The 24,918-nt window shown below is 38.5% G+C and overlaps 1 protein-coding gene and 1 non-coding gene across 3 annotated transcripts in view; both read right to left on the bottom strand.

The window, feature by feature from the left end:
- The window catches only part of PIK3C2A (phosphatidylinositol-4-phosphate 3-kinase catalytic subunit type 2 alpha), a 122,979-nt gene that overhangs the window by 15,438 nt on the left and 82,623 nt on the right, over positions 1-24,918 (bottom strand). For both annotated transcript variants that reach the window (XM_024254724.3, NM_001132154.1), the window contains 13 exon segments: positions 23,490-23,601; positions 22,976-23,121; positions 20,549-20,737; positions 19,983-20,076; positions 19,410-19,504; positions 18,256-18,436; positions 15,091-15,195; positions 13,308-13,400; positions 11,309-11,438; positions 6,047-6,183; positions 3,512-3,681; positions 2,120-2,276; positions 714-823 (listed from right to left, as the gene is read on the bottom strand). In XM_024254724.3, the coding sequence (XP_024110492.1) occupies positions 714-823; positions 2,120-2,276; positions 3,512-3,681; positions 6,047-6,183; positions 11,309-11,438; positions 13,308-13,400; positions 15,091-15,195; positions 18,256-18,436; positions 19,410-19,504; positions 19,983-20,076; positions 20,549-20,737; positions 22,976-23,121; positions 23,490-23,601 (1,719 nt within the window).
- On the bottom strand, positions 16,392-16,503 carry LOC112135563 (U6 spliceosomal RNA). The gene has a single exon (XR_002916829.1). It is a non-coding gene; the product is annotated as a U6 spliceosomal RNA (small nuclear RNA).

Raw genomic sequence — 24,918 nt, 5'->3', positions numbered from 1 at the left:
GCCTCCCAAAGTGCTGGGATTACAGGCGTGAGCCACTGCGCCTGGCCGGAAGATCTGTTTTTAAAGCAATAACAAATTCAAGTACCAGTCATTGGTATATGTGTTTCAAGTACTATGCCATATAATAGTTTACTTGCAGCAGTGCCCAGGGTTTGCTGGGTTAAAAACACCAAAGGTCTCCATGGAAATTGTTAAGACAAAATCCTGAAAAATAGATTAGTACAGATAACATTTTAGAAAGAGACTTTAATTAGCTGGGCTTAGTGGTGTGCGCCTGTAGTCCCAGCTATTCGGGAGGCTGAGGCAGAAGAATCGCTTGAACCCAGGAAGCAGAGCTTGCAGTGAACTGAGATTGCACCACTGCACTCTAGCCTGGATGAAACAGCAAGACTCAGTCTCAAAATAAAAAATTAAAAAAGATTTTAAAATGGTACATGGCACTGTAGAAAAATATGTTTTTATCACTGAAATTACATATTAAATAAACCTTGAGATATTTTGAGGCAAATAAGTATATTTTAAAAAATATTATTGCAAATCCTTTGTATTTATTAGTAAATCAACTTTTGACAGCCTACTATGTGCAATTACTATGAATCAGAATTTGTTCCTATAAATTAGAATTTTGATAAATAGCATTTGTTTAAACTAAGGTAAAACAAATCAAAGCAATATTTTACGTTCCTTCTGCAATATACTTAAATATGCCTTACCTAGTAAAGAAAATTGTAGCTTCTGCGTCTGTAGTTTGGGGTTGAAGTGCATCTCTAACATATTTCAAATCTTGAATACTTGTAAGTTCTGGTAACCCTGAAGGAATCATCTGTAGAAGAAAACAAAAAGTTCTGTGAGTTAAATTTTTTAAAACATTTGTTCCTCACTCCTTCCTGTGGGCTGCTCAAGTAATCAGAACTGAAGCAAACAAAAACAATCAGTCTTGGGGGGTTCATTAGTGTATTGGGGACCTAGGTGATTATCTAACAAATAAGGAAATGGACACCAAGGAAGTCAAGCAATTTGTTGGTGGTCAAAAACCCAGTTTATAGAATTAAACTGGTGAGATCCAGATCTCCTTTTGTCTAGGCTCTTTTTTTGGGGGCGGCGGGGGGCAGGGTGTGATCTTGGCTCACTGCATCCTCTGCCTCCCAGGTTCATGCAATTCTCCTGCCTCAGCCTCCTGAGTAGCTGGGATTACAGATACGTACCACTATGCCTGGCGAACTTTTTTTTTTTTTTTTTTGTATTTTTGATAGAGATGGGGTTTCGCCATGTTGGCCAGGCTGGTCTTGAACTCCTGACCTCAAGCAATCCGCCTGCCTTAGCCTCCCAAAGTGCTGGGATTACAGGCATGAGCCACTGCGCCTGGCCTAGGCCGCTGTTTTTACTTTTATAGATTTAGGGGGTACAAGTACAATTTTGGTACATGTTATGTATCACATAGTGATAAAGTCTGGGCTTTTAGTGCATCACTTGAATAGCATACATTGTACCCACTAAGTAACTTCTCATCTCCCATCCACCATCCCCCTTCCTACCCTCCCCAGTCTCCAATGTCTATTATTCTACTCTTTATGTCCATGTATACATATTATTTAACTCCCACTTATAAGTGAGAACACACAATATTTAACTTTCTGAGTTATTTCACTTAAGACAATTGTAGCCTTCTGTTTATTACCATATCAATTTACTCATAATAATCATAGTGGGTTTGTGTTTTTTACTTTTTACTTAACTATAATATATACCCAGGAAAGTACAGAAATCTTCATTGTACAGCTGAGTGAATGTTCACAATTCACACCCATATTAATACACAAAACATTCATTAGCATCTCAGATGCCTGCCTTGGGGTCCAGCTACTAATACTTCCCATCCCAAGGGGAGCCACTCTACTGACTTATTTTTTGTATTTTATACAAATGGAGTCAGACAGTAGGTACTCTTGTGTCTGGCTTATTTCACACGGCAGTAAGTTTAAAATATCTGAGCAATAATGTATCTGACATTTGTGACTAAAGCAAATTTTATTCCAAAATCACAAAATAATCTTTTTTAGGTATTGAAACATAGATGCATTAATATAAAACTAATTAAGTGCTTATAAAGAATAGTTACCAGTGAAAGGAGGTTAAGAAAAAGGTTTGTCTGCTTTCTTATCAAGTTGTAGGCCTGACAGCAGAGGTCCACAAACAACTGAAAACGAATGGTGGGCTTTTCACCCCCATTAATGACATATGCCATATCAGAGGTCAGCACAAAAGGAGCTCGATCCCTATTTAAAATGAAAGTACATATAAAATATTATTTACAGAAGATACTCCAATAGTGCTATTACATGATTATTAAACTAAGGTATCTGAGGTACAGCCATTTCCAACTAGGAAACTTAATACCACACACTTTTGAATTTCCATAATTTTAAAATAACATTTTTCTTTTTTCCTTTTTTTTTTTTTTTTTTGAGACTCGCTCTGTCGCCCAGGCTGGAGTGCAGTGGCACGATCTAGGCTCACTGCAAGCTCTGCCTCCTGGGTTCATGCCGTTCTCCTGCCTCAGCCTCCCAAGTAGCTGGGACCACAGGTGCCCGCCACCACGCCCGGCAAATTTTTTGTATTTTTAGTAGAGATGGGGTTTCACCGTGTTAGCTGGGATGGTCTCGATCTCCTGACCTTGTGATCCGCCTGCTTTGGCCTCCCAAAGTGCTGGGATTACAGGTGTGAGCCACTACACCCGGCCTCTAAAATAACATTTTTCAAGAAAGCTATCACATAATAATCTCATTATTTAGAGAGAATTTATGTATGAAATTTCCTTATATATGAAAATAAGGTGATATTTATAAATCCACATACCCAAAGAGATCAAACAGTAGTTACAAACATAGAAAACTACTTACTGCCGTTATACACACGAAATCATTTCTTTCTAAGAGTTATCGCTAAGTAGATAAAAAAAATATATATGTCCCTTAATTCATTTCAACAAAGTTTAGCTGCGCATGGTGGCTCACGCCTGTAATCCCAGCACTTTGGGAGGCCGAGGCAGGTAGATCACGAGGTCAGGAGATCGAGACCATCCCAGCTAACACGGTGAAACCCTGTCTCTACTAAAAATACAAAAAAATTAGCTGGGCGTGGTGGTGGGTGCCTGTAGTCCCAGCTAACTCAGGAGGCTGAGGCAGGAGAATGGCATGAACCCGGGAGGCGGAGCTTGCAGTGAGCCGAGATCGTGCCACTGCACTCCAGCCTGGGCGACACAGCAAGACTCTGTCTCAAAAAAAAAAAAACAGAACAACAACAACAACAACAAAACAAAGTTTATACACACTTACACACATTCTTGTCTACTATGTGGTATGGTCATATCTTTGGGCCTTTTTCATTCCCAGTTATGTTCAAATGGAACCACAAGGCAAAACGCACAAGGCAAAAGGCAAAGCTTGAGACAAACATTAATTTGTGAAACAGGAAGTGCCTCATTTCTTTGGCAACAGCAATAACATTATACCTTTTGAAGGTGCCAAACATCTGTGCATGTCCCAAAAACTTTCCAAAGTCAATGTGAAACATGTGTCCCGTGCTTCGAAGCATTATATTGTCATTGTGTCGATCACAGATGCCTAAAACATAGGTGGCTACACAGCATCCAGCACAGGAATAGATAAAGTTCTCTGAAGCCTATAAAAAAATACACAATTATTTTAGAAAATGAATTACTTTTAAAGGAGGCAGAGTTTATAAATAGTAAAGTAATTTATCACTCTTTAAAAACACTATTGTAATCCACTCTCTCAATAGCATACAAACTGGGATATAGTAATAAAAGCCAATCTTTTCATATTTCAAAAACAAAAACACTCTTCTAAGGGTGGTTACTGCCCCTTCTCTAGCTTTTCTCTTTTAAAAGTCTGGGATCCCTACCAGTCCCTACACTTAGGTACGTGCTGCCTTCAAACAGCTTTTAAGCGTCATGTTTGTGGAATCCTGCACCTCTCTGACTCTGCTGCTTAGAATCGGTGAGATGCAGGATTCCACAAACATGATGGATAGAAGATTTTTGCTTTTTTTCCTCTGCCTGCAGGGAAGACATGTGTAAAGAAAATCAGCTTATATCTGAAAACATCCAAGAACACAAGTAATGTGTTTTGTTTCCCATGTGGTGATTCCCTGTGTGTCATCTTAAGTCCTCCCTCTCCTGGGGATTATTAAAATTACTAATATAATATCGTATAGAAGGATACAGCAAGACACATACAATGAGGTTTTTCTTTAATCTAAAGCATGTGTATTTAGTTTATTTATACAATATACTTTATTTCTGAGTGGTACATTCATTTGGCCTGACTTGCCCATGTAGTTAACTTTATTCCATAATTCCCCAGAAATCATTACCAATGATGATAACAGCAAATGTTTATATAGCATTTAGCACAAACCAGGCACTTCTCTGCGTATGTGTGTATATGTATGTGTGTGTATATACATTAACATATTTAGAATCTCACAACAATCAATGACTTAGGTACTATCATCATAACCATTGTACAGATGGAAAACTGAAACAGAGAGAGGTTGTTTGTCCAAGATCACCTAATTGTTAAGTGGCAGAGTGAGGATTCAAATCCAGGCAATATGACTTCACTAAGTTATATTCTCTCTTACTTATTAAATCACATTAAAAAGCCAAATTCATAAAAGATGCTTAATGTATGCTACTTGGCAATTATTTCCTTACCAGGAATCACAAAAGGGCCAACATTACTAAAACAAGTATTGGCTTCTGCTGCACTGCTTTTTTTCCCCAGACCACAAAGTAGTATGAAAAGAGAGTGATTTCACAGTTTAAAAGATCTAACAAAGGTCAAAATTCCCCTGCATTAGCTTTGTAGGTCAACAGATGGCACGTGTATGTCTATAAAGGTGATCCATTAATGAAACATAAACTAGGCAGCTCCATGACATTAAAAAGGGAGTCTTCCTACATCACCACTCAGTTTTCTTGGGTCTTCCTTAGGCCAAGTTAGGATCATTAGAGGCCTATGTCCTGAAAGATTGCCCTTTCCTCACATGTAATTCCAAATAATAGTAAAACAGAAAATTGATGTTTCCAGTAATAAGAGCTATCAATTATACAACTTTCACTATGCAGTGCTTCATATATATTAAATCATTTAATTTTCACAAAAATCTCAATGCTTATGTTTACAGCCATAGTATATGCTATAATACCATAATATATACAATACTTTATAGCAGAGGTCACTGAGGCACAAAGATGTTAAATAATTTGCATAGGTCAGGTGCGGTGGCTCACGCCTGTAATCCCAGCACTTTGGGAGACCGAAGCGGGCGGATCACAAGGTCAGGAGATCGAGACCATCTTGGCTAACACAGTGAAACCCCACCTCTACTAAAAATACAAAAAATTGGCTGGGCGTGGTGGTGGGTGCCTGTAGTCCCAGCTACTCGGGAGGCTGAGGCAGAATGGCGTGAACCCGGGAGGCGGAGGCAGAATGGCGTGAACCTGGGAGGCGGAGGTTGCAGTGAGCCGAGATGGCGCCACTGCACTCCAGCCTGGGCAACAGAGTGAGACTCCATCTCAAAAAAAAAAAAAAAAAAATTTTGCATAAGGCCCTGTTGCTGAGTGACTTGGGATGGGACCTGAATTCAAACCCAGAGAGTTTGGCCCCTAATTTATGTTCTTAACTAGCACATGATGCAGCCCATTTTACTCATTTCGCTACCTTCTTCCAAGACCTTTGGGAAATATAACATTCTGGGTTAGAAAAATGCCTCTGTTTTGCTGGCCTCTAAGTATGTGTTTGGAAATTTTTGGGGGCGTAATTTAGCATTGGTTTCACTCAGATTCCTGCCATTAAATGCATTCTGTTTTACATTCTTTCCTATACTTAGAAAAAGATGCTCTTTTCCCGACTTAGACTAAATGACTATTTGGTCACCAGAGCTGGAACATGAAAGAACTTAAAACCTTTGTAATACATTTTTGACGAAGCTTTTTCGAATGAGGAGACATGCTAATTACCTTTTCATATTCTTCTTCAGAGGGATTGTATTTCCTTAGCCACTCTGCAAGTGGTTTATCTTTAAAGGATCCTGTCACACCATATTCCACTTGGATTTTCCTGAGCGTATCGGAAGCAGGAACCAGCTCCACCATGCCTTTAATGATAAAATATTAAGCTATGTAAAACTGTCTCCCCAAAGTAAGCCTTTAAACATTTTTAAAAATTATTATTACTTTTTAAATTTTACTTTAAGTTCTGGGATACATGTGCAGAATGTGCAGGTTTGTTACATAGGTATACATGTGCCATGGTGGTTTGCTACACCTATCAACCCATCATTTAGGTTTTAAGCTCCGCATACATTAGGTATTTGTCCTAATGCTCTTCCTCCCCTTGCCTCCCACCTGCCAACAGGCCCCGGTGTGTGATGTTCCCCTCCCTGTGTCCATGTGTTCTCACTGTTCAACTCCCACATATGAGTGGGAACATGAGGTGTCTGGTTTTCTGTTCCTGTGTTAGTTTGCTGAGAATGATGGCTTCCAGCTTCATTCATGTCCCTGCAAAGGATATGAACTCATTCTTTTTTATGGCTGCATGCCTTTTAAAAAGTTATAGTTTTTAATTTTTGACATAAGAAACCAGCTAGCAATTGTTACTTTCAAAAAAATTCAAGTCTGGCTGGGTGCAGTGACTCAAGCCTGCAATCCCAGCACTCTGGGAGGCTGAGGCGGGTGGATTGCTTGAGGTCAGGAGTTTAAGACCAGCCTGGCCAACATGGCAAAACCCCGTCTCTACTAAAAATACAAAAATTAGCTGGGTGTGGTCGTGGGCACCTGTAATCCCAGCTACTCAGGAGGCTGAGGCAGGAGAATCCCTTGAACCCGGGAGGCAGAGGTTGCAGTGAGCCAAGATAGCACTATTGCACTCCAGCCTGGGCAACAGAGCCAGACTCTATCTCAAAAAAAAAAAAAAAAAAATCAAGTCTGGCCAGGCATGGTGGCTCATGCCTGTAATCCCAGCACTTTTGGAGGCTGAGGTGGGTGGATCACTTGAGCTCAGGAGTTTGAGACCATCCTGGCCAACACAGCAAAACCCCACCACTACTAAAAATATAAACATTAACCAGGCATGGTGACACACACCTGCAGTCCCAGCTACTTTGGAGGCTGATGCATGAGAATTACTTGAACCCAGGAGACAGAGGTTGCAGTGAGTCAAGATGACAGCACTGCGCTCCAGCCTGGGCGACAGCGAGACCCTGTCTTCAAAAAAAATAAAAAATAAAAAAAATCAAGTCTGGCTGCCAATCAAAATTGTTATTTTCAAAAGTATCTAACATGTAAACATCAATTTTGACTATTTGAGACTCTCTAGTCTGTACATCCATGTACTAATCCCCAAAGGAAAACTAGCTGAGATCACAGGTGCCCAACACCATGCCCAGCTAATTTTTGTATTTATTTATTTATTTTTAGTTGAGATGGGGTTTCACCATGTTGGCCAGGCTGGTCTTGAACTCCCAACCTTCAGTGATCCACCTGTCTCAGCTTCCCAAAGTGCTGGGATTACAGGCGTGAGCCACCGTGCCCAGCGAGGAAAACTATTTTAATTACAAACAAGAAGACACTGACCTAGCTGGTAAAGTTACATATAAGATACACACTGTCCCACTTCAGCACAAAAAAATTTCTTTGATCATATATTTGGGCAAGATAAGAATCTTCCAGAATACATTAGCACTTTCAAAAGGAAGAACAGATGAAGACTGACCTTGTGATATGATTAAATCTCAAGTATATATTTTGGCCTCCTAATTGAAATATAAATGCCTGGTTGAACAAATTGTTTTTTGTTTTCTCTCTGACTCCTTTAAAACAAGTATCTGCCGGGTGTGGTGGCTCATGCCTGTAATCCCAGCACTTTGGGAGGCCGAGGTGGGCAGATCACAAGGTCAGGAGATCTAGACCATCCTGGCTAACATGGTGAAACCCCGTCTCTACTAAAAGTACAAAAAAATTAGCCAGGTATGGTGGCAGGAGCCTGTAGTCCCAGCTACTCGGGAGGCTGAGGCAGGAGAATGGCATGAACCCAGGAGGTGGAGCTTGCAGTGAGCCGAGATGGCGCCACTGCACTCCAGCCTGGGCAATAGTGCAAGGCTCCGTCTCAAAAAATAAAAAAATAAAATAAAACAAGTATCAAACAAATAAATTATGTGATATTTACACAAAAGAAGACAATGAGGGAGGAATTATGTGCTTTGATAGAAAGATCTCAAAAATAATGTTAAAGACAAAATCCAGATGGAGAACTGTAATTCTGTGTTTGAAAAGAAGGATGGTTGTGCATATTAGAATATACACAAAACATTTCCAGAAGGCTACACAAGTAGTTATATTGTGGAAACAGGGTACCTAGAATTGAGGATGAAGGTATGAGAGAAAACGAACATTTACTTTTCAATTTATTCTACTATACGCTATCTGGATATCCTACTATGTGCAAATATTATTTATACAATTAAAATATTAATTGATACATTTTTAAAATGAAGGAGATGCATTTGTGTTAAAATAAAATATATGAAAACAGAGCTCTGCTTTGGACAAAGGATTGGAGGAAATAGAAGTTGACCAAGGCTGCCAGGTACCCCAATAGAAAGTATGTGGGGCCAGATTCTAATTCTAGTAGTCTAGTTACATATGGCAGAATGAATTCATTTGGCTCCTTTTTTTCTGGTTGTTTTCTGAGACAGAGTCTCACGCTGTTTTCCAGGCTGGAGTGCAGTGGCGCCACCTGGGCTCACTGCAACCTCTGCCTCCCGGATTCAAGTGATTCTAGTGCCTGAGCCTCCCAGCAGCCAGGACTACAGACGTGCACCACCACGCCTGGCTAATTTTTTGTATTTTTAGTAGAGGTGAGGTTTCACCATATTGGCTAGGGTGGTCTCAAACTTCTGGCCTCAAGGGATCTGCCCACCTCGGCCTCCCAAAGTGCTGGGATTACAGGCATGAGCCACTGCGCCCGGCCTCTGCTATGTGAATTCTAAAAGAGCTGTAACACTCAAAAATCAGGTTTTTAAAATGAACTCGACAAATTGAAAAGTAGTGTATCAACTATAACAAAGTTAATAGCTAATGTCCTACACATGGTTCTAAGACACAAAAATGTACAAGTACGTAGCTGGACACAGTGGTGCATGCCTACACTCCCTGCTGCTTGGGAGCCTGAGGTGGTAAGATTTCGTGAGACCAGTTCGAGGCCAGCCTCAACAACATAGTGAGACCCCTGCCTTTATGAAAAATTTTAAAAATTAGCTGGGTGTGGTGGCATGTCACAGGTGCATGCCATCATATCCAGCTAATTTTGGGAGGCTGAGGCAAGTGGACTGCTTGAGCCCAGGAGTTTGAGGCTGCAGTGAGCTATGATCACACCACTGCACTCCAGCCTGGATGACAGAGTAAGATCCCATCTCTGAAAAAAGAAAGAAAAGAAAAAGAGAATGTACAAGTTGCAGGATGGCCAAGACATGGCTTAGCAGAAGCTGGTATGATGACGACTTACTGATTTTATTTATGAATAGTTTCACATGTGTGACACTATGCCCACCCTTTTGTATTCTACAAAATCCAGGTGCCATTCTTAGAGACAACAGATTACCTGAACCATTTGCAAGGAGAATAATAAGGTGATAAGGTAATTTAAAGTAATATTTCATAAATGGCTGAAGAATTTGGAATTCAGAATCTGAGGCCACACTACTGGTAAGGGTGAAGACGGATTTAACTTAATTATATCATAGTCTGAACAGAACTGGAACCAATGGGTAAAAGACACCAGGACTCAGTTCCCATTAATCACCTGAATATGAAAAAGAAATCTATAGCTATCAGAGCTACACAGGATAGAATGAACTGCCTTGAAATGCAGTGAATTCCCCTTCACTATAGGCATTTAAGCATAAAATGAATGGCAAATATTGGAAGGATGATTATCTTTCAGGTGATTTCCTAGTGCCTATGCATAGAATTTATGAAGTGTTTCTCATTTCCGCCAACAGCGGATGATCTTTCCTTTAAAACCTGACGGTATTGCCTTTACAACTTTTAGAGCTTTCAGCTTATGAAAGCATACTCTGATTACTTGTACGTATTATTGCTTCCTTCTAAAATATGAGTACCACATATTCTTGCCATTTTATAGATGGTAAACAACAAACATTTGTTGAATAAGAATAATGATGGCTGCCATTTACTGAGCACATAATACGTATCAGATATTAGGATGTTTTACATCCATTATTTCAAAACAGTTCAATAAATAGTAAGATAGAAATCTGCTATTAGTAGAAAATAACTTTGTATGACTTTATTTTATAAAAATGAAATCAAAGTTGATTTAACTTAGATATGGCCTTATTTAATTTGGTTTTGAGACAAGGTCTCACTGTTTTACCCGGGTTGGAGTGCAGTAGCATGATCATGGTTCACTGAAGCCTTAACCTCCTAGGCTCAAGTAATCCTCTCACCCCATCCTCCAGAGTAGCTGAGACTATTTATTTCTTTTTGTAGAGACAGGATCTCCCTGTGTTGCCCGGGCTGGTCTCAAACTCCTAGACTCAAGTGATCCTCCTGCCTCGGCCTCCTAAAATGCTGGGATTACAGGTGAGAGCCACTGCACCCAGAGATACGGCATTATTTTTAAGTTTAAAAGCTAAAGACCATAAAGTCCTCACTGGGTCAATTAATGGACACCTCTGATTACTGCAAAGCATTTATTTAGGCTACACTAAGTTAAAAAAATTTTTTTTTAATTTATTTTGAGATAGAGTCTCACTCTGTCACTGAGGCTAGAATACAGTGATGCAATCTCGGCTCACTGCAGCCTCCGTCTCCCAAGTTCAAGCTATTCTCCCATCTCAGCCTCCCAAGCAGCTGGGATTACAGGGGCACACCACCACACCTGGCTAATTTTTGCATTTTTAGTAGAAACAGGGTTTCACCATGTTGCCCAGGTTGGTCTCAAACTCCTGACCTCATGTGATCCACCCACCTCGGCCTCCCAAAGTGCTGGGATTACAGGCATGAGCCACTAAGCCCGGCCACTAAGTTATTTTTAAAAGACACTTAATTATGAGCAACTGAATGAATAAAGTAACACTGGATTAAAATAAGAAACAACTGTGACACCAGGGTATCTGCATCAGGACCTTTAGGGCAGGTACACTTTAAGCTAAGTTCAAGGAAAAAAATTAGACATCAAGACACAGCTAATAAACTTACCTCGATCTCTGCCAGTTGAGAGACATTTGAAAATTACCATCCTCAGATCTAGTCCTTCTTTAAGCCAGATCTTATCCATAATCTTTATCATCTGTAAAGCTAACATATCTTGCCGAAGATCTTCACCAACCTTGAAATCAAGGAAACAAAATGAAACTTGTACATCTCCAAAAGACTTAACAGATTACATACTATGAAAGCTGTAATCCCAGCACTTTGGGAGGCCAAAGTGGGCAGAAAACCTGAGGTCAGGAGTTCGAGATCAGCCTGGCCAACATGATGGAAACCCCGCCTCTACTAAAAACACAAAAATTAGCTGGGCATGGTTGCACACACCTATAAAAGGAACAGAACTGCCTTTTTATTTTTCTGCAGCATTCTAGGGAAAGGTACTTAACCTCTTCATATCTCAGTTCCCTGAACTGTACACTTTAAAAGGTTAAGTTTTATGGTATGTGAATTATATTCAATTATTTATTTATTTATTTATTTATTTATTTTTTGAGACTGAGTCTCGCTCTATCGCCCAGGCTGGAGTGCAGAGGAGTCATCTCGGCTCACTGCAACCTCTGCCTCCTAGGTTCAACTGACTCTCCTGCCTCAGCCTCCTGAGTAGCTAGGATTATAGACGCCTGCCACCACACCTGGCTAATTTTTGTATTTTTAGTAGAGATGGGGTTTCACCATGTTGGCCAGGCTGGTCTCGAACTTCTGACCTCAGGTGATCTGCCTGCCTCGGCCTCCCAAAGTGCTGGGATTATAGGCATGAGCCACCTTTCTAAAAAGGCAACATGGAGAATCTGTGGGATGATGAAATGTTCTACATTTTGACTGTATCAATGCCAATATCCTGATTGTGTTTCTGTACTACAGTTATACAAGATGTTACTATGAAGAAGAGTACACAGGATTCCTCTGTACAGTTTGTTACAATTGCCTATGAAGCTATAATTGTCTCAAAATGAAAAGTTTACTTAAAAAAACCCCCCAAAATGAATTACTTTTTAACTAAAACCTGAACAAGTTTTCATTTTCTTTAAACTGGATAAAATAATTTAAAAACACATAATAATGAATACATTCTGACACTAGCCAAGAAAATTATGGAAAGGAATAAGGAGAATTTGCCTTAAAAAATATTAAAACTTGGCTGGGCACGGTGGCTAACGCCTGTAATCCCAGCACTTTGGGAGGCCAAGACGGGCAGATCACTTGAAGTTAGGAGTTCGAGACCAGCCTGGCCAACATGGCGAAACCCCGTCTGTACTAAAAGTAAAAAAATTAGTCGGGCGTGGTGGCACATGTTTGTAATCCCAGCTACTTGGGAGGCTGAAGCAGGAGAACTGCATGAACCGGGGAGGTGAAGGTTGCAGTGAGCTGAGATCACGCCATTGCACTCCAGCCTGGGCAACAAGAGCAAACTCTGTCTCAAAAAAAAACCAAAAAAACAAAGCAATTTATTATATATATATCAAAGGTGGTTCAGTAGAAGCAATCTTTATGAACCTCCACATGTGAAACTCATTGAATTAAACTAAAATTCTTCATCCTGTCTTCAAAATACACAAATCATGATGAAAACACGTAAAATTTTTGGTTGGGCGCGATGGCTCACACCTGTAATCCCAGCACTCTGGGGGGCTGTGGTGGGTGGATCACCTGAGGTCAGGAGTTCAAGACCAGCCTGGCCAACATGGTGAAACCCCGTCTCTACTAAAAAATACAAAAATTAGCCAGGCATGGTGGCAGGTGCCTGTAATCTCAGCTACTTGGGAGGCTGAGGCAGGAGAATCACTTGAACCCAGGATGTGGAGGTTGCAGTAAGCCGAGATTGCACCACTGCACCCCAGCCTGAGCGTCAGAGCAAGACCCTGTGTAAAAATAGATAAATAAATAATAATAAAAAAATTAAACAAAATCACCTTTGCAATTTTGGGAAAGTAATTTGATAAAAAAATTTCTAAATTGCCATTAAAAAATAGTAACATTATTTACTCACCTTAAACATGACATTAATTTCTTCTCCCATAGGGTCAGCATTCACCATTGTGACTTTTAGGGGGACAGCATTAGAACTGAAGAAGGAACACGACTGCAAATACAACATGTTAAGCATTAGAAAGATAAATGAAAATGGATTTAGAATTTTTTTTGTCCTACGCATTTCCCCTTTCACTTCTTCGTGTCTTGTTTTTAGATTTATTTTTTATTTTTATTTCTGTTAGAGACAGCATCTTGCTTTGTTACCCAGGCTGGAATGCAGTGATGCAACCATAGCTTCCCACAACCTCTAACTCCTGGGCTCAAGCGACCCTCCTGCCTCAGCCTCCTGAGTAGCTGGGACTACAGGCATGCACCAATACGCCCAGCTAAACACCTGTTCCTTTGAATTACAGCAAATGAAATAACACATGAGAATTGCTTTTTCATTTTATTTATTTATTTTTGAGATAGAGTTTTGCTCTTGTTGCCCAGGCTGGACTGCAATGGTGCAATCTCAGTTCACTGCAATCTCTGCCTCCCGGGTTCAAGCAATTCTCCTGCCTCAGCCTCCCGAGTAGCTGGGATTACAGGCACCCACCACCACACCCGGCTAATTTAGAATTGCTTTTCTAGACTCTCTGGAAGATTAACAGATATGCAAAAATACTTTTTGAAACTTTAACATAGCATATATGACTAAAATATCATCTCGCTAGGCAGAGAAGCAAAAACTTGAGACACAAACTTTTAAAGTTTGAGCTTTGTAAACGTCTCAATCCATCAACAGAACACAAAATCTTGTGATATCTTTTTCCTTCTTCTAAATCACTGTGATCTGAGACCTCCATTCTTCTGTTTATGGTTTATGGTTCTATTTTAATTAATTAGCCATGGAAGTATTCACAAAAACTAAAAATTTTATTAGCAATGATCAAATCTTACTTTTAAAATGAAACTGACTAAAAAGCTAATTTAAGACAGTGAGACCAGCTGGGCATGGTGGGTCACCTGAGGTCAGGAGTTCAAGACCAGCCTGGCTAACACGGCGAAACCCCGTCTCTACTAAACATACAAATATTAGCCGGGCGTGGTGGCAGGCACCTGTAATCCCAGCCACTTGGGAGGCTGAGGCAGGAGAATTGCTTGAACCCGGGAGGCGGAGGTCGCAGTGAGCCGAGATTGCACCATTGCATTCCAGCCTGGGTGACAGAGCAAGACTCCAACTCAAAAAAAAAAAAAAAAAAAGGCCAGGCATGGTGGCTCATGCCTGTAATCTCAGCATTTTGGGAGGCCGAGGTGGGCGAATCACGAGGTCAGGAGTTCGAGACCAGCCTGGTCAACAAAGTGAAACCCCATCTCTACTAAAAATACAAAAATTAGCTGGGCATGGTGGCGTGTGCCTGTAGTCCCAGCTACTCAGGAGGATGAGGCAGGAGAATCGCTTGAACCTGGGAGGTGGAGGTTGCAGTGAGTCGAGATCACACCACTGCACTCCAGCTTGGGCAACAGAGTGAGACTTTGTCTCAAATAAATAAATAAATAAATAAAAAAAGACGGTGAGACCAATTTAAAAAAATGAAGCCCAAGGCAGTAAATAATTTTATACTTTTTTTTTTTCCAGGAATGGTGGTTAGGTAAAAAAATATGCTAAGATAAATATGGATCCTAATCACAACCATCCATGCTTATAACCAACCTATGCAGGTTTTACCTTCATTTGCCTTAAGCATACCTGCCCATTTGCCTTCTTCCTATTATTTTCAAATGTAATATGAACTTATAAGTATTTTATGTGTCACCTTAATATTTAATTCTTTTGCCACTAGACTTGGCTTGAGAGGGAGACGGCATTTATTTTTCTGAAAAAAGGACTGTACTCGTTCCATACTTCTCTGGAGAACAACCTATAGAAAGAGATGTGATACTGTAAGTACATAATGAAAATGAAGATCTATTTTTCAGACAAGTTATGCTGCAGATACAATTTATAAAATGCCCAGTTGTCAAACGGTGAAAAAAAGGTTGTTACTAAAGAGAGTTAATTTTTACTGTAAAACTAGAATGGCCAAAGGCTATAAATATAGTAGGCAAAGGTACATTTGGCCAACCAATATATATGAAAATGTTAAAGCTCACTAATAGTCAAAGAAATAGAAACCAAACAAAAATGAATGCAGTTTTTCACCTATCAGATGAAAATTTAAAACAACATCCTGTGTTAGGAAACAATTTCATAATTTATTGGTAGGGAGAGAGGTGTACACAGGTGTAGCTTCTTTTGTAGAGCAATGTAACAACTATTATAACTAAAAATACATGTCGCTCTTGACTCAGCTATTTCACCTGTAGGAATTTTCTGAAAGAAATACTAGCAAAGAAGTAAAAATGTACACACCAACCACAGCTCATTGCAGTATTGTTTAGTAAAGAGAAAACAGGTAAACAATGTATACAAAGGTAATAGTTTATAATTAAGATTGTATGTAATATTTCCCCAAATTAATCTATAATTCTTATCAAAATTCCAACTGCCTTTTTGCAGCAATGGATACACGGTTCCTAAAATTCATATGAAATTGCAAGTGTCCCCTGAATAGCCAAAAATAATAAAATAATAATGAAAAAGAACAAAGTAGGAGGACTTATATTGTCCAATTTCAAAACTTACTATAAAACTATGGTAATTAAAAAAAGTACAGGCTGGGTGGATGGCTCATATCTGTAATCCTAGGACTTTGGGAGGCCAAAATGGGAGGACTGCTTGAGCCCAGGAGTTCAAGACCAGCCTGGGCAACATGGCAAAACCCTGTCCCTACAAGAAAAAAAAAAAAAAGACAGGCATGGTGGCAAACACCTGTGGTCCCAGCTACTTGAGAGGCTGAAGCGAGAAGATCACTTGAGCCCAGGAGGCTGAGGCTGTGGTGAATTGTGATCACGCCACTGCACTCCAGCCTAGGCAAGAGAGAGAGACCTTATCTCAAGGAAAAAAAGGAAAAAAAGAAAAAAACAAATATAGCATATGGATAGACATATAGATGAATGATATAGAATTGAGAGTCTAGAAATAAACCCATATATGTGGTCAACTGTTTTTTTATTTAAAAATTTTTAACAGAACACTTCACGAATTTGCATGTCATCCTAGTGTAGGGGCCATGCTAATCTTCTCTGTATCATTCCAATTTTAGTATATGTGTTGCCGAAGCAAGCACAGGGTCAACTGATTTTTGACAAGTACGCCAAAACCAATCAAGAGGAAGGAGGGGGTCTCTTTAACAAATGGTGCTAAGACAACTGGATAACCTCATTCAAAAGAATAAAGTTGGGCCTCTACTTCATACCACATACCAAAATTAACTCAAAATGGATCAAAGACCTAAACATAAGAGCTAAAATTAGAAAAGCTTAGAAGAAAACACAGGTGTACATCTTTATGGCATTAGATTTGATGATGGATTCTTAGATACGACACTAAAAGCATGAGCCACAAAAGAAAAAAAATAGATAAACTGGACTTCATCAAACTTAAACATTTTTGTATTAATATACTAAAGGACACTATTAAGGAATTAAAAAGACAATTGCAGAATGAAAAAAATATTTGCAAATAGTGTATGTGATAAAGGTCTAGTATCCAAAATATATAAATAACTCTTACAACTCAACAACAAAAAGACAGTCTAATTTAAAATGGACAAAGGACTTTGAATAGATATTTCTCCAAAGAAGAAATACAAATGGCCAATAAACATATGAGAATGTGCTCAATATCATTAGTCACTAGGGAAATTCAAATCAAGACCACAAAAAGATACTGCTTCACACCCACTAGAATGGCTATAATCAAAAAACAGGAAAAAAAACAATGTTGGTGAGGATGTGGTGAAACTGGAACCCTTCTATATTGCTGGTGGGAATGTAAAATGATATAGCTGCTACAGACAATAATTCTATGATTCCCCAAAAAGTTAAGCACAGAACTACCATATGACCCAGCTATGCCATTCCTAAGTGAAAACAGTTGTTTAAACAAAAATTTATACATGAATATTCATAGCAGTATTATTCTTTTTTTTTTTTTTTTGAGACAGAGTCTTGCTCTGTCGCCCAGGCTGGAGTACAGCGGCGCGATCTCGGTTCACTGCAAGCTCCGCCTCCCGGGTTCATCCCATTCTCCTGCCTCAGCCTCCCGAGTAGCTGGGACTGCAGGCGCCTGCCACCATGCCTGGCTAATTTTTTGTATTTTTAGTAGAGACGGGGTTTCACCGTGTTAACCAGGATGGTCTCGATCTCCTGAACTCGTGATCTGCCCGCCTGGGTCTCCCAAAGTGCTGGGATTACAGGCATGAGCCACCACGCCTGGCCAGCAGTATTATTAATAGTCAAAAAGTGGAAACAACCCAAATGTCCACCAACTGATGAATGTTTAAACAAAATGTGGTATATCCACACAATGTAATATTATTCAACCAAAAACAGCATGTAGTAAACATGCTGGAACATAGATGAACTCTGAAAACTTTATGCTAAGTGAAAGAAACTAGACAGAAAAGGCCATGAAGTGTCCAGAATATCCATATAGAAGTATAGATGTATCCATATTGACAGAAAACAGTTTAGTGGCTGGGAGGGGAAAATGGGGACATGCTTTCTTTGTGGTGTGATGAAAATACTGTGGACTTTGATAGTGGAGGTAAAGGAATTCAAGAAAACAATTTTCATCAGAAAGGAATAAATAAGCATGTAAATAAATAAACATGGGAAAATCACTGATTTTAATAGGTTGTGAAATATGTTCCTATATATTTTAAACAATCTTTGAATTTATCTGCCCCAAATAGCATGGGTATAGTTAGAGTTCTACTGGGAGTCTACCAATAAAGAATAGCAACTTAATTAGTCAGCACCATAAAGATCCTTCCTTTAACATCAACACATTTATATTACCTTTTATGGGTACATACCTGTCTGGCTGATCCACTAGCCTGCCTTACTTTTTCTGCTACTCCTCCTAAAAGCTGTACAAGTTTCGTCTGTTTTCGAAGTTCTTCTCTAAGTCGTTTTCCTCCTACTGACAGGAGAGCACCCAAAACATGTTCGTATCGGGTACTAAACTGTACATCATGCAGGGCATCTTTGAGAAGCCTAATACAGCAAAATATTTATGTTAGTCACTTCTTGGTTTTTTTTGTTTTTTTTTTTTTTGAGACGGAGTCTCACTCGTCGCCCAGGCTGGAGTGCAGTGGCGCCATCTCGGCTCACTGCAAGCTCCGCCTCCTGGGTTCACACCATTCTCCTGCCTCAGCCTCCCGAGTAGCTGGGACTATAGGCGCCCATCACCACGCCTGGCTAATTTTTTGTATTTTTAGTAGAGACGGGGTTTCACCGTGTTAGCCAGGATGGTCTCGATCTCCTGACCTTGTGATCCGCCCGCTTCAGCCTCCCAAAGTGCTGGGATTACAGGTGTGAGCCACCGCGCCCGGCCATGTTAGTCACTTATAAGAACTAGGTGAACCTCTCTGAAAAATAACAAGTTCAATTTTTTTTTTCTTTTTTTTTTTTTGAGACCAGGTCTGGCTCTGTTGCCCAGGCTCGAGTCCAGTGGCGTGATCTTGCCTCACTGCAACCTTCACCTCCCAGGCTCGAGCAATCCTCCCACCTCAGCATCCCAACTAGCTGGGACCACAGGCACATGCCATCATGTTCAGCTAATTTTTTATATTTTTGGTAGAGATGAGGTTTCACCACGATTGTTAGGCTGGTCTTAAACTCCTGAGATCAAGCGATCCACTAGCTTCAGCCTCCCAAAGTGCTGGGATTACAAGCATGAGCCACCACGCTTGGCCTCAATTTTTGATAACAAGAAATTTATTTTAAGCTATATAAGCAAGTTGAAACCCATTCATTATTACAGAGCTATAAGACACCAAATTTTTGCAATGAGGGTTTTCAAATTTTTGCATTAGAGGGTAAATTTAGCTCCTTTAAAATAATACCTTCAATAAAATATCTGGTATCCACAATAAGTAGTGTGGCATGCCATTTAGACTTACAGGGTATGCCATTTCTATAAATTCTAGGAATGGAAATATGGTAATTAATAAAATTTAAATCTTACCAATATAAATTGTGTGCTATCTGGATATTTCCCAATGCCCTGGACAGAAGGAATTGTACTAATGAACTATTCAAGTAAATTTCATATTTCAAAGCCTACAGTAAAAGAAAATAAGAATTATTAGTGGTCTGACCCATACTAAATTGTGCCAATAAAACTATCAAAAGAGAAACTATATAAAGCAAGTATTACTCTTACTGATGAAAGATGATACTTATAAAAATTAAATAGATGAATTAACCTATGCCAAACTAATTAAATCAAGCACAAAAGTATAGAGTAACATTCATTAGCTATGTTGAACTCACCAGTAAAGAAAAATCAAGGAAAAGCTCAAGTCTGGTTTGTTCTAAAAAGTCTGAAAACTAAAAATACAGGTACCTATATACAATATTCAAATGGGGCAGATGACAATAGTGGGAAAAAATTCACACTAAATCCAAATGCAATGCCCCTCAATGTTCCCACACTACAAAACGACTTTTAATCTAAACAGAAGGGGGATCCCTTAGCAAGTTCCCATAAAAAACTAGAGTGAAAGTATAAAGGGAGGTAATCTAGTAAAAAACTCACTTGTACAAACTGTGGAAGAAGATCTGTTAGCTCATCATCACTAATGGCCTCAATCCAGGTCACAGCTAGGGATCTTACTTCCTGATCAGCAAATCTAGAAGATTACCATAAAACCAAGATTGGACAGTGATTTCTTTCCAGTGAAGCTGTGTTTCTTGAAAACACAATCTCAGTCTGGTCCTGACAAAGAACACTAAGATATCTCTTTTATGCAAAAGCAATGTATTTCTTCTTTTTGTAAGAAGACAATCTTATTGTGCTATACAGATTCAATTTAGGGATTATTTAGGAATCTTAAGTTTATGAAAATTAATTCTGGCCCACATCATAAAAATATAAATTATTCAAAATTTACAACCTAACCCTTCCTTTAGGCTAGTTTTAAAGGACATGAAATGCTTTACTGACAACTTCAATGCAGAAGATATGTTTGTATAAATATACATTTACACATTTGGATTATATTGAATTGCTTTCATGTTAAAAGGAAAGGAAATACTTCTGGCAACATACCTTACTGGAAAAACAGACAATAAAACAAGAGCAAATAAATGTATTTGACTTACTTTGAATCAAGAAGTTCCAATGCAATTAGTGGGTACAATGCAGGCCACTGGTGAAGCAATGAGTAAGTTTTGGCAAGATTAACCCATTTCCAGTTTGGGGCACTTGCTAATATTTTAGGAAGACAATTTGGGTGTTTGAAGCAATAATAACGTTTCTCCCATAAAAAAGCTTTATCTTCTTTAGAAAGTCTGCATATATAATAGAATTAAATTACTTCTCAGTGATAGCATAATGATATAATCTCAATGATTAAAAATACAAAGAACAAATTTATTTATTTGGGACAGCTACTTCTTCATAAAATCATTAATACTAATTTGGAATAGAAAAATGCAATGTATGGCAAATGCCAGTAATTAATGCTAATCCGGGAACTGAGAGAAATGATTGTCTTGATAAAAGAGGCTTAGTTAGGAAAATGAAGGATAATTCAGTATAATAAAAATTTATTGAGCTCTAACTAGATGCCAGGCACTAGAAATCAGAGTTGAAAAAGCAGATCTCACCCTAAGAGATAGCAAGGATTTCATCCATTTCGTACAAATAAAATCAACTGCTATGAAAAAAAAATACTACTATAAAATTTTGGAACATATTTATACAGTTCAATTGAGAAATATTTAAAATGAAAAGGACTTGTTTCGAAGATCCTAATTGTTTTAAGCTTAATCACAAATGTTTACGTGAATGAAGTATTTCACTATTTTACTATCCATCCATATACATATATAAATATATATATACATATACATGCACTGAAATTTATTCATTTCATGTGGAGTAATGAAAAAATTCAAACACTGCAAAAGGTATATAGTGAAATCTCTCTCCTTCTAATTCCCCTTCCAAGAGGCAACCACCTAAGCTTGTATGCTCTTCTAGAGAGAGTTTATTCATACAGAGGCACACACGTGGATATATGTAGATCCTCTTTTTTCCTTTATTTTCGTGGTAATACACTATATACGCGATTCTACTCCTGGTTTTCTTCAGCTAACCTATTTCAAAAATTAGTACATACACCTATAATCTCATTTTTATTTATTTTTATTTATTTTATTTTTGTTTGAGATGGAATCTCGCTCTGTCACCCAGGCTGGAATGCAGTGGCACAATCTTGGCTCACTGCAACCTCCGCCTCCCAGGTTCAAGCGATTCTCCTGCCTCAGCCTCCCAAGTAGCTGGGATTACAGGCATGTGCCACCATCTCAGCCTCCCAAAGTGCTGAGATTACAGGCGTGAGCCACCACGTTCAGCCTATAATCTCATTTTTAATAGTTACATGGTTCTCTACCAGATAAATGTACCTTAATTTAATCCCTATTGATGGACATTTCTAATCAATTTTTTTCTTTTTTTTTTTCTTTTTGAGACAGGGTATTGCTCTGTTGCCCAGGCTGCAGTGCAGTGATGAGATCATGGATCACTGCAGCCTTGACCTACTGGGCTCAAGCAATTCTCCCACCTCAGCTTCCTGAGTCGCTAGGACTACAGATGCACAACACTGTGCCTGGCTACTTTTAATTTTTTTGTAGAGACAGGGTCTCACTATATTGTCAGTGTTGGTCTCCAACTCCTGGGCTCAAGCAATCCTCCCACCTCAGCCTCCCAAAGGGTCAAGAGTACAGACATGAGCCACCATGCCCAGTCTCCGAACAGTTTTTCAATAATCCAAATAAATACTGCAATGAATATTCTTGACTCCATAAGCAAATAAAAAAGAGTTTTATATAACTGGAAATGGCACTGCTGGGTCACAGAATATACACATTATAACCTTGTAGACTTTGCCAAATTGCTCTCCAAAGCAGACATAGCTTTTTATACTTCTGCAAATAGTATAATTCCCATTTTATGTATCCTTATCAACACTTTTAACAAGGTATTTTAGTTTTTGCCACTCTGATGTGTTAGAGGGTATCTTGAATTAATTTATATTTCCTTGATTACTGAGAAATTGAACATCTTTTCAGATTGTTTAAAAGTATTGTATTTTTCTAAAAAAATTGCTTGTTCATACTTAGTCTCCTTGACTACTGAGTTCTTGGTCTTAATCTTATTAATAAGAAAAAGTTCCTTACGGTTAAAAAAATCTCTTGATATTTATTGTAAATATAGTCTCCAGTCTATTGTTTGCCTTTTGTTTAAGTAAAAAGGTTTGACTTGACAAATTTCTAAAATTTTATGCAGTTATGTAGTCTTTTTATATAATTTTAAAAATAAGTTAAATACTAGCTGGCCCTCGAGACAAAAATTTTGTAGATTAAAAAAAAAAAAAAAAGGAAAAAAAGTAAGTTAAATAGAAAACTTTCCACACCAAGAAAGCTGATAAATCATGAACAGAATCAGGTTATTTAATGTAAGCCTTAACTTGACTTTTACATTATAGGAGATACTTAGCCCAAAACAGAATAAATAGAACATACCCAAGTGATGAGTCTTTATGAAGAATATCAAGAAGTTTCCCTTTTACATCATTCTCTAGTGTTTCTAAGTTATGTTGCTGTATAATGCTTCTGTCAACTTGAGGAGTTGTATAAATAATATCAAATGCAGGAGAAGGAAAATCAACCTTTAAAATTTAACAGAAATTGATCAAATTACAGTCTACGTATTTGCCACATTAACCTCTTTGTCTTTAAGAAAACAGATTTTTCTTAGCAATCGGGGCGTATTTACATTGAATATTAAATTAATGCTTCTTGTTGCAATTGATTACCATTGTTGGTAATTCTCAACAGCACATACATATTTCTTGGGATAGGTACAGTACATGTTTTACTGCTTCTCAGAAATATTGGTATTAAAATAGAAGATAGATCCTGAGACTAAAACAAGATCAGTTAGGTTTCTTTAACAACCCAAATCATGGTATACACACACACATTTTATGAAGAAATTTAAATTTACACCTCTCTACATGTCAAGAAGTACCATTACCTGTAGTACTATTCTTTCCATGACATATCCTTTTTTGGTAACTGCTCCAGGAACAGAATTTGTATGTGATGAAGTCCAAAGATATAGAAGTTTAGTTCCACATGTTAAAAACCTTCATGGATGTAAAAAGAATAATGTGATTTTCATTTTAAAAATCAATTCAAAATTCACAACACATGTAATGAATTCGAAAAGTTAGTATGAGATCAACTAAATAAAAAGGATATCTTTAAGAACATATCAGAAGGATTCACTCTCCACATTGTACTGAAACTTTTTAGGTGTAGGGTAAATGTACTGAAATGTAGGGTGGGAACAAAGAAAGGAAGAATTAAAGGACATTATCTTGGGGAAAATGGTGTTGAGGACAGAACACAAAAAAGGTAAGGACTCAGAAAACAACTTCTATAAATAGGAAGGTTAAGAATAGTCTTTGAAGATTTTCTACAAAGAAATATATCTCAAGGTGATGGTTTGGATTACAGAACTGCTTCCTGACTTTAATCATTAGATCAAAAATACATGCCAAAGAAAACAAAACACGCTTTTTTGTTGTTTTGCTTTCAGACAGGGTCTTGCTGTCACCCAGACTGGAGTGTAGTAGCACAACTATGGCTCAGTGCAGCCTTGACCTCCCTGGGCTCAGATGATTGTTCCATCGCAGCCTCCCAAGTAGCTAGGACTATAGGCACGTGCCACCATGCTCAGCTAACTCTTGTGTTTTTTTTTTTGTAGAGAAGGGGTTTCGCCATGTTGCCCAAGCTCATCTTGAACTCCTGAGGCTCATATGATCTGCCTGCCTCAGCCTCCCAAAGTGCCGGGATTAAAGGCATGAGCCACCGCACCTGGCCAGATATGAGAAGTTTTATGTTTCCTAGACTAGGGGTCTGACAACTTTTTCTATAAAGAGCCAGAGAGTAAATATTTTAGGCTTTGTGGACCATAAAGTCTCTGCTGCAAGACTAAATTCTCCTGTTTTAGTTCAAATTTGCCATGAACAACACATAAATGTATATGCATGCTATGCTCTAACAAACTGTATTTGTATTTATAAAAAGATGCAATGGGCTCTACTTGCCCTAGACTACTAATTTATGGCCTACTCAATCAAAACATTCTTTCAAAGATATTGACATATCTTTACACAGAAGAAATTTCTGAAAAACAACATAAGATATACAAAAGCAGAAAACTATAGTTTGTCAAATCTTTGTTCATTTTATTCAAACAGCAAATATCTTTACCAAAACTAGACTCCAGTTTTAAAATTTTCTCTTGACAAAGAGGCTTTGAATCTTTGATACATTATAATCCATCATATATATATATATAAGGGGATGGGCCTCACTCACTCTGTCGCCCTGCTTGGAATGCAGTGGTGTGGTCATAGCTCACTGCACCCTGGAACTCCTGAGTTGCTGGAATTACA

The sequence above is a fragment of the Pongo abelii genome, chromosome 9 (assembly GCF_028885655.2).
Source record: "Pongo abelii isolate AG06213 chromosome 9, NHGRI_mPonAbe1-v2.0_pri, whole genome shotgun sequence".
Classification (NCBI taxonomy): domain Eukaryota; kingdom Metazoa; phylum Chordata; class Mammalia; order Primates; family Hominidae; genus Pongo; species Pongo abelii.
Note: the sequence above shows the minus strand (reverse complement) of the source record. Positions and strands in the feature narration are given on the sequence as shown.